The sequence below is a fragment of the Pelecanus crispus genome, chromosome 1 (genome assembly GCF_030463565.1).
Source record: "Pelecanus crispus isolate bPelCri1 chromosome 1, bPelCri1.pri, whole genome shotgun sequence".
Lineage (NCBI taxonomy): Eukaryota > Metazoa > Chordata > Aves > Pelecaniformes > Pelecanidae > Pelecanus > Pelecanus crispus.
The window spans coordinates 25,697,139-25,708,043 of record NC_134643.1 but is presented as its reverse complement, the minus strand read 5'-3'; the positions used below and the strand labels follow the sequence as shown (position 1 = coordinate 25,708,043).

At 43.5% G+C, this 10,905-nt stretch overlaps 1 protein-coding gene across 1 annotated transcript; it reads left to right on the top strand.

Moving 5' to 3' along the window:
* Positions 1–4,783: 4,783 nt before the first annotated feature.
* Positions 4,784–10,694, top strand: LMOD2 (leiomodin 2). Its single transcript, XM_009486325.2, has 3 exons — positions 4,784–5,056; positions 8,980–10,320; positions 10,668–10,694. Exons 1-3 carry the CDS (start codon positions 4,784–4,786, stop codon positions 10,692–10,694), a joined length of 1,641 nt encoding a protein of 546 aa, XP_009484600.1.
* The last annotated feature ends 211 nt before the right edge of the window (positions 10,695–10,905 follow it).

Genomic DNA, 10,905 nt, shown 5'->3' with positions numbered 1-10,905 from the left:
GAGGGGCTGTGCAGGGCGGGCAGGCGAGGGGGGCCCGCAGGGCCAGGGATGGAGAAGGCAGCGCAGCAGCACGGAGGCGGGAAAGGGGAAGGTGGGCGAGCTCAGGGGCCGGCGCCTCCGGGTCTGCGTGAAGGGACGGCAGGAGGGAAGGAGCTGGTTGGGAAATGAGGGGTGCAAAAAGCTGCGGGGGGGAGGCAGGAGCGAGCACCGCAGGCAGAAGAGCAGCGGGAGAGATGGGGAAAGCCCAGAGGAGCTGTGGCGCGTTGTTTTGAATGCGCTCTATGGCAATTGGACCTCTTCCTGCAGCGTGGGACTGCAGCTCCGTACGAGCCAACGCATCTGTCTGACAGGCTGTCCTCAGGAGCCGTCACCGAAATAGCCGCTGTCTTGGGGCCGGCTGTGTCCCGCGCCTGAGGACAAGGTTGTGCAGCCCTCTCTTTGCTTGCCTGTCGTTTTCCCTGCACTCACCCAAGTGGAAGTAAAATTCCGACTGGGGGCTGAGTACCACCCCTCAGGTGTTGCTCGTGGTCCTTTCAGCCATTGGGCCAACGTGCCCAAATGTGTGGAGACGTGTGACAAGCCGAACAAAGTTTCCTAGGCTGCTGCTTGAAATAGTTAATTGCTTGGAGAGAAAAAAACATTTAGAAGTGTTTCTTCTTTTAAAAAACAAGAAATTAGATTACCCAGGCTAGAAAACATTGAAAGTCTTGCAATCTAGCTGCCACTGAGTGGGCTCCGTCCCACTCGAAGCCAGGAACTTGGGTGCCAAGTATCTGCCATGACAGAGTGAATCCTGCTCTTATTAAATGAGCACTCCCAGTTCTTGTTTTCCTCTCATCTTAGCCCAGGTCCTGAAGGGAACAAAACTTTTAATAGTGCTGTTGATTGAGCGATGAGCTTTCATGGCCTATAGATGAAATGGCTTATTCCCTGCATACAGGATTTCAGCAGGGCATTAGGGAGGTGAGTTTGGGTTTCCTGTTAGGAGGTGGCAAAGCACTTCAAAGGATTCAACCCTTCAACGCAGCCAGTGTAAACCTGCCCTTGCATGCTACACACGGCTCACACTCTGCTCTCCTGCCTTCTGTGATGGAAGTTCACCGTGCCACCTCACTAGCACAAGGTCTTCCTAAACTGTTTATAATGGTGTGATCGAGCACACAGCCTGGAACATATAACAGGATGCTCAGACTGCTATTTTTTTGCTTGTTTTTTGCAGAAATCTGAACATGTATGTTGCCTGAGAAATAGGACTGTGGAATGAGAACAAAAAGTTTCAGGCAGGAATGCTAGTAACAGGAAAACACAATCACTCCTGTCTTTACAGCAGAGTTCCTCTCAGAAGTTGGACAAGTCAATTGAATTGTAATTAAATCATTTGAGTGTTAACCTGTGATCCGACCTGTTGAAGTGGTGGGTGGCTTCAGCAGTGGCTGGTGCCCACAGGAACTGAGCCCTGCCCAGCTGAACTGCTGCGTAATGCCAAATACCCCCAAAGAGGGAATCCTAAACTCCAGATTAGTGGGTACTTTCAATCTTAAGGTCTCTGTACCTCTAGCCTTCCTCCTCACAAAGGCAGTAACATCTTCACGTTTCCTGAAAGGGCCGCTGGACAAGTCAAGCCATTGGTAGTCTTGATATGCTGAAGAATAGGGGCAAACCAAAATGCTGAAAGGCTGTTTATTAAATGTTCATGATCTCTCTTGTACACTGAACAAGAGTAAAGGTCCTGGGGACTCATGGGTCTAGGATCAAAACATAGGATTACAGAACTATGGAATTAAGGACTCTGTTTCAGTGCTCATCAACAGGCAAGGACAAATACTATTCCCACATTTTCTGACGTGTGAGTACTTAGCTTTACAGTTTTAGCATCCTTTTTGTGCGTGTAATTTGTCATGTGCTACAGCCTTATTACTTTTATTGAAATTGTTCTAGAGAGTGTTCCTGGATCTTCACCTTTGGCCATCTCCATATAAAGAATGGGTCCTAAATTACCATGAGTGACGTGTACAGGATTAAGAAAGGACCCAAGCCTCTCATAACCTCACCTAACTGTGCCAATTTCCCCCTGCTTCAGGGGACATATTTACAATAAAATACCTTGTCTGTCTTTAGTAACATCTTTAAATTCTCTTATCTCATGGCTGGAATGGACATCGCTGACATTTCATATATAGAAAAACATCAGCACTGGCCCAGTGTTGTATCATGCCTCAGCAAGGAGTAGCATTGAAGGTAATATTCATGTGGCTGCCAAGGACTGGACTAAATCTTCCTTTGGAATATTATTTTACAAGTGCGTAATGAATGTTGCTTTTTGAAGTTGCTTTGAGTTTGGAAAATTTGAATTATACATAGAAAACTTTGAATAAAAGATTCAGGTATCTGTATGTTTTTATTATGGACTCTCAGCCCAGGAAAATTCAGAGACTTATAAATTTTGTTGTATCTGAGCAAAAAAAGGAAAAGCAGAAAGCTCATAATTTTCTGGGAAACAGTATATTTGAATAGATTTAATTTTTAACAGCATGTTTTTGCTGTTAATATTGTACATATCAATGTTGTACATCTCAACATTGTACTAATAAAATCTAGCACATTTGTAAAAGCATTTCAGTTTCAGTCAGCATTTTCCAACAGAAAATCTGTCTGGTGCAAATTTTCTAACTCCATCTAAATGTTGTCTGCAAAAATGTGCCCAAGAAAGATAATTTTATTGTGCTGCTTCTCTGGCTAAGTCCAGTGATAACAAAGTGAACCATTGTCCTAGACATACTGAAGAAATAAAATTGCCTGGACTTCTGTTGTACAGATTTAATTAATGCCAACATCAACATTCACAATGCAAAGTTAAAAGAAAAAAAAGGTACTTATTGTTTTTTCCTGCTGTTTCACATTTTACAGAATTTGGCCTAAGCATCAGTTCTGCAAGCGCAGCTGAAAGAGTGAGCAGAAGTTCTGCTGGCCCACTGACTTGTCTAGACACAGGTAGCCCATCACAGTATCTTATACCATGAAGGAAACACTCTTAGCTCCGTAAGCCAAACTGTTTTGCATCTTCCTCCTTTTTATTTTATGCAAAGATTTGGTCACTGTAGACAACCTGCAAATATTTATTTTATTTTAAGGTGCACAATATTTTTAGTCTGCTTTATTAATGTATTTCGTGTGTTAGGTAAGACTAAGCCTGTAAGGTTTCATCCCACTTCTTGAGCAAGCTAAACTGCATGAAATTCATATAGAAAAATGATCAAAGAAAAAATGTAATTTCTTTATCAAATCTGTTTATGAAAATCACACTCAATCTCCTCTCTCTGAGAGTAAAACAGTAAAACAATGTGCATTATAATAAAACTAAATGAGTAGTTTGGCTAAACATCATACATCAGTTCAGGTGCCCAATCTATACTAACCAAAAAGAGATGATGCTGGACAAGAACAATACTTCAAATTATTTTCACTTACATTTCCATTAAATAATGACTTGACTATCTAAAAGTAAACCCACCGTGTGTTATCATTTAATAAGTGTTGTTATAGATATGCTCCTACTTCCCTGTACCAAAACCAACCTTTTCTCTGTCTTTCTCTCTTCCTCTCCCTCTCTCTCTCTCACAACACAGGTTTGCAGATATTGCTGGCCTGCACGTTCCAGAAAATGTTGCTAGTTCACCATCGTTCACTGCTAATAGAGAAAAGGAAAAAACAGCGGGAAGTTTAACCTGTCACTCTGTAGTTTCTTATATTGGCAGATACCTGTCTATAAAAATAATATCCGAAAAATGTATCATTTATTAGCAGACATGGTAATGTAGATATATATTTAAAATTAAGAATTGAAGGGCACTCTCCAGCTGCACATCAGTCAGCTACAGCAAGCAGCAGCCATGGACTAAAACAGCCACTAGAGGCCTTCATTTACTAGGGGCTGTCAGAAGGGATGGAGGCAGAGCCCCGCTCCCACCCAGGGCTGGTTCCCCCTAAAGCTCTGGGGGACTCTGCTCGCTCCCCCAGCAGAGCGCAATCCTCTGAGCCAAAGGGGTTCTCACAGGAGCTCCAAATGGACATGTCAAGCCGATTCTCCCTCCGATCATCCTCAAAAAAAAAAAAAAAAAAAAAAAAAAAAAAAAAGGGTAATTAATAAATAATCCAGTTGTGTGATTTGTTATGGGGAGCGGTGCTCCCCGTGGGTGCCGGCACACCCACCTCCTCCCCTCGGGCTGCCTTCCCACCGATCCCAACCTCCTGCAAACACCTTGGCGGGGTAGCGGCGCAGCTCCGCTCGAAAACCGTGAAAATGAGAGGAAATCCGGTGAACACCAGCGAGGGTGTTTTATTTCCAGCCCCCGTGGCAGCTCAGGATTAACTGGATTTGCATTATTCTTTCTCTACTGCAGTTTGGACGCGAAGTCAGTGTAAATGCGCCCGGGGTTTTATTTGCTGCCGCCCCCCCGTCCGCGAGGCTGGTATTCTCCCGCTAGCCGCCTGCTCTAAATATGGCCATGGCCAGTCCGTCAATAATCCTCCTCTTTAAGGGACCTGCAAACACTAGTGTTGGGACATTCTTGCTGTTCAGATGTCTCGCTGACGTCTGATGCTTAAAACGGAGCATGCTTTCATCCCTTCGTGCATTGTCGTAAGCCCCCGATGATTACTCTTAAAAGGGTGCCTCCGCTACGCAGGCAAACAGTTGCTGACCAAACGAGACACAGCTTGCTTGCCTCAGCCCTCCTGAATGCCTAGTCACTTCAAGTTTGTACCAGCCTGACCAAGCGGGACCATGTCTACCTTTGGCTACAGAAGAGAGCTGAGTAAATATGAAGACATTGATGAAGATGAGCTCCTCGCGTCTCTCACTGAAGAGGAGCTGAAGGAGCTGGAGCGGGAGCTGGAGGACATAGAGCCCGACCGTAACCTTCCGGTGGGACAACGGCAGAAGAGCCTGACGGAGAAAACACCGACGGGGACTTTCAGCAGGGAAGCGCTGATGGCCTATTGGGAGAGGGAGACCAAGAAACTCTTAGAAAAAGAGAGATTGGGTGCATGCGACAAGGTAAGACGCTGAGGCATTTGCCGTTTCCTAGCGATATTTGGGTTTGTTCTTCCCTGGCATGATCTCACTGACTGTTTTCATTTTCTTTCCGTCTCTTGTAGCATTTTTAAGAACATTGTTAGCCATACTTTTGTGCCTGCTAAAGCGCTGCATATTATCTGAGAGAGTTTTTGCTCCCTCTGAAAGTACCTTAAATGTTCAGTTGAGAACAGAAGAAAGTCCTGTAAAGACTATCATTAGTGATTAAAATAGGAAAAATTTTAAAAGGCATATTAGAAATTATTGCCAGGTAGCAATGTGGACTTTTGGATAACATTTGATTTTGTTTAAAAGCTAAAAAAAGTTGCCCTTTCCTTTCCTTCCAAAAAAATCAGTATTGACTGCTGAGAAGCAGTCAGGAAGATAATTCTGAATATATGTTATGTCAGAAGTTGAGTAAGCGGCAGCCAGGCTTCGTGCTCGCTGGAAGGAAGCTGCATTGCAGTCAGCAGCTTATGTTGCTTTGTTCCTGCTGAGGATCCTTGGCACGGCTCAGGAGTCTTCTGGCAACTGTTGTCAGAGGGTAGCTGTAAGTTATTTAAAAAGCGGCCTGGGGTAGAGCCATCAGCCAAACCATTTATCTGTATTCCCCCCCAAAAAAACCAACAGTGCTTGCTAGGCAATACATCCCCCAAAACAAAAATGTTAATAATAAAAGCCTGTCCCTGAACTGCGAATGCAGAGTAGAGCTGGGCGGGAGCGAAGGGCTCAGTCCTAGCAGGCAATGAGCGCTCTCAGTGTAGGCTGATGTCCATGCTGGCATTGCCCAGCCCCTTGCTAAAACAGTTTGCGAGACTGAGCTCTATCAAAAAGCAACTTCTGATTTCATGTTGGCTCCATGTAATTTCAAAGCAAAGTGGGGACTTGGGGATGCGAGTAGCTTTTTGATTTTTAAGCATTGTTTCATACCAAGCTCTGACTCTGTCTATAAGGACACGTTTCCCCATGTTTAAGTAGAAAATAATACAAAAAAGGCAAAGACAGCACAACTCGACTCAGAACTTCTAACAGCCTTGATTCAGGACCTCAGTTCATTTGCAAGGAAATAATTGCTGTTTGTACATTAGATAAAATATTCTCCTAGAGAAAAATCACCTGGATTAGATTAGCCTGCCATACTAATATCCAGGATTTCTTTACACGTAAGTGTTTTCTCCTGCTTGTGAATGGTGGTGTAATGTCTTTGCAGGCAAGAGCACAGACCACTAGCTGTCATCAGACCATTAGTATCAGCTTGCAGACGTTAACTTCACTCCCTGTTTGTCAAGTCCTAGGGAGGCAATGGCAAGATTAATGTTTATTTCCAGCTGAGCCTGGAACTCGAAACCTGGACAGTTCCAAAAAACCTTCTGAACAGGTCTAGTTCAGTGTCTTATATAATGGCAGGATTTTTTTTTTTTCTTTTTCCATGTCTATACAGCATTAACAAAGGGTACTGGCTAAACCTCAAAGTGCTAGCAAAAGCCTCTGTACTTTTGGATCTGAGACGAAACTTCCTAAATGCATCTGTAATTATGAAAATGTTGACATGCTGATGTAGAGGACAGAAAGGCTTTCTCCACTGAAGGCAGTGAGAAAGCTCCTTCTAAGTTTCTTGAAAGCAATTGTCTTCTTGCCCTCAACTGTCTGAAAGTTGGACACCTTATCTAAGATGGTTATGTGTGCCTCTTCTATAGTTAGGGGTGAGAGATCAGCCCCTCCAGAAGGCAAACATCCTGCAGATAGCCTTTTAGGGTGAATGACTTGCCCTGCAGAGATGTTTACCTCTCTGCATTGACTGTCTTAGTCCTAACTTTTCATCGGGTTACTACTCTGAAGTAAGATGAAGCCCTGCAGACTGCCTGCAGCAGTGCTGTACTGAAATGCTGCCACAATAACAGAGCATGCCTCTATGGATCTGCAAAGAGAAAAGTACTCGATTTCAAAATTGTCATGCAGACTGGTATGACACCAAACGATATATGTGACAGGAAAATAAATTCCCCCTTTGACCCCAGAAATGCCGCTCAAAAAAAAAATCAAACTTTTTTTTATTAATCTAGTGTCATCAAGCGTATTAGCAGTCCATTTAGACTTGCCAACTTCTGCTCATCTGCAGCTGTGTTGAAGGCTGTAGTATACATTCCTGGATAGATAAAAGCATAGCCATAAAGATGGGTTCCTGGGTACCTGGTGTCTTCAGCTTTTGAAAGTCTGCATGTATGTATAGAAGCTACAGATATCAATCTTAGTCCCATAATAAACCTGGCTCAAACACAGCCCTGTTTCTGTCTGTAGCACAGCATCTCTCAGTGTAAGGGCCTTCCTGCACACGATCCACAGGCGAAGCAACGGGGCCGGACCCTGCAAGCCCTCCAGGTGCCCAACGCTCAGGAACTACAGGCTGGAACAGCTCGCTGCCCTGTTTCATTAAAGTCACGCTTCTGCAAACGTCACAATTACTGTCTGTTTTCTGTGTGTCCCAACACAGAAATCTGCTTAAGGTTGTGAAACAGTACCATGCAATCTGCCATTAGTATTATTTTAACCTTTCCCTGCATTTTTAGAGCCGGATAATTAAGGAAACAGGTTTTCTAAAAATAGGCTGTCATGTTGATAACACTTTTGTTTTCCAGAAGCACAAAACAGAATTGCTGTGTCTCCACAGAGTGTACTCAGTTTGTAAAATACCCTCTAGTATTTTACAAAGTCTGAAATATGAATGTTGCTGAAGTAGTGCATACAGACAATTATACGTCATCCAAAATTTTATGAACATTTACAAATGTAAATAAAAAGGCATATGCTATGGCTTCTCCAGTGGACAAAACAGGACTTGGGAGATCTTTTTGGGCAAGAGGTTTAAGGTTGGTCATAGCATGTGGGTTCAGTCATGGCCCATCCAACACTGCTGTGCTTCTGGAGTTGTCCAGGTGGAGAGTGAGACTTTCCTGGGGTACGGACTTTTTGCTGCTCCTGCACAGAGAATTGTCTTCAGCCACCATAACTGCTAAGGGCACCAGGCAGAGCTTTGAGAAGTGGTTCAAATTTGCTTTCTTGGTGGTCACCAAACACACTAAAATAACCTTGAGTGTTAGAAAAACAATCGGTTTACTCTGTAGGCAATGAGTTATAATGAGTTACAGTATGGCAGCTGACCTGCAACAGCTGTCAGTGAGCACAGTCTTAGCTCTTGGCAAACATGAAGAAATTTGGGGATTATTGACATGTGATTACTTGTTACCCGTGGGAATGTGTCTGAACCTTTTCTTCACAAATAGCTTCTAAGTGTGTATAGCCCATGTAGTGCATGCAGAGTCTTTTTGACGTGACTTCTGTAATTCTGTATTATTTTGCATGTCAATATGCATGTTTACACATGCCGACACTGTTTGTATTCTAATCGTGGCAGTCCTTAGCCTTTTTAGATCTACTAACATATGCAAGGGAGTCTGAGCATTGACACAGATGTCTAATCCTTATGAAATGAAGAAACTTGTTGCTCATAGATCACGTCCATTCTGAAATTGCTGTCTTGTGTTTCTCCTGGCAACGATCTAAATAATATCCCCATGTGGACATGCCAACACATAGAAAACATGAAGTATGTCCATGTTGCAACGTCTTGTATCAAATTTTCTCTTGGCAGAAATCATTGACATCAGTAAAGCTGTTCCAGTTTATGCTAAGCATTTGTCTTCTAAAGAATATGAAAAAAATGTTAAAAAGGTGTTAGGTGCTGAAACATTTTCTGTTCTCCTGTCTCTGTTTTTGGGGATTTATTTTTAGCCTTCAACATTAACTTTTATCGTTTCAAGATAATTGTTTTTGTGCAAAAAGGCAGTAGCTACATTACTGCAATCATGTTTAACACCCATACCTACATTCCTGTTCAGGATCCTGAGCAAGACGACGGCAATTCAGAAGACATTCGAGAAGAATATTTCACAGAAAGCAATAGTGAAGTGTCTGAGGAGGCATATACTGAAGAGGATAATGAAGAAGAAGAAGAAGAAGATGAGGAGGAGGAGGAAGATGAAGATGAGAGTGATGATGAGGATGAGGAAAAGCAAAATGCTGCAGCTGGCGAAAGACCTGAGGATGGCAGGAGTTCTGACCACATCAGACACAAAAAGTGTAACAGCCCAAAGGACAATGAAAACTTACTCAATGGCCTTGATGGAAAAGACACCGATAATGTCAGCTTAAAAAGCAGTGCCATCCACCCTTGTGGAAATCCAACAGTTATTGAGGATGCTTTGGAAAAAGTTAGGAGCAATGACCCTGACACCACAGAGGTCAATCTGAACAACATTGAAAACATCACTTCACAGATGCTTATACAATTTTCTCAAGCCCTGAGGGACAACACAGTGGTTAAGTCATTCAGCTTGGCTAACACACATGCTGATGACAACGTTGCAATAGCTATTGCTGGTATGTTAAAGGTAAATAAGTATATAACTAGTCTGAATATTGAATCAAATTTTATCACAGGCAAAGGAGTGCTGGCCATCATGAGAGCTTTGCAGAATAACAAGGTTCTAACAGAACTGCGGTTCCACAATCAAAGGCACATCATGGGCAGCCAGGTGGAAATGGACATAGTTAAACTGTTGAAAGAGAACACCACTCTGGTCAAGCTTGGATACCACTTTGACCTTGCTGGCCCAAGAATGAGCATGACAAGTATCCTGACAAGAAATATGGATAAACAAAGGCAAAAGCGTATGCAGGAGCAGCGGCAACAAGAGTCTGGTTGTGACGGAGCTGTCAATCCAAAGACCAAAGTCTTGCAGAAGGGGACACCTCAGTCCTCACCTTATGTGTCCCCTAAGAGCTCACCTTGGTCCTCTCCAAAGCTCCCTAAGAAAGCACTTCCAGTGAAAAGTCAGCCTCCAGTTCCTGCACCCCCACCTCCCCCTCCACCCCCGCCTCCTCCTCCTCCTCCTCCCCCAGTTATTCCAGAGAAGAAGGCACCAACCAGGAATATAGCTGAAGTCATCAAACAGCAAGAAAGTGCAAAAAAAGCCTTACAGAATGGACAGAAAAAGAAAAAAGGCAAAAAAAGCAAAAAACGTGAGAACAGCATATTGCAAGAAATTAAAGATTCTCTAAAATCAGTCTCGGACAGAAAATCAGAGGAAGGTTCACGACCCTCCACCCGTCCCTCCACCCCACAAAGGTCTCTCCATGATAGCCTTATGGAAGCAATTCGGGCAAGCAGCATAAAGCAATTAAGGCGGGTAAGTAAGAGATCCGATTTCAGTAACTGATTGTGGCTCAGATACAGCACAAGCTCAATTAATTTTAGTACATATCTATTTAATAAAAAAAACATTCGTAGAAATGTGAGCCTAAGAAAGCACTCGGGAGGAGGCTCTCCTCTTATGCAGCTTTTCTCAGCACACTGATTTCTGTTCAGCTGTGATTTTGACAGGAAGTGGGGTACTTTCCCAGGTTCAGGCTTGTTATGGGAGATGGTGCGTAGCACAGGGCTCTTGGGAGTGTGTCTCTGGTAGGAATTTTGCCATCCAGAGTGTACAGCAAATGTAATGAACACCCTCCCACCCTCCCCGCCCCCGTTTTGTAGGTGGAGGTACCAGAAGCCCTTCGGTGAAAGCCTGGATGACAGAAGAAGCAGAGCACTGCAGTGGTCGAGGGGAGGCTACTCGTCCATTCACTGGTGGTAACACAGACTGTCTAGCAAGCTGCTTCCAAAGTACACTCTTAGATTCAAACCATTTCTCTTTTATTTCAAAGAAATGAACCCGCTAAATACAAAACAATGCTTTAAGGATACATTTGCTTTGTAATCTGTAAATATGGAA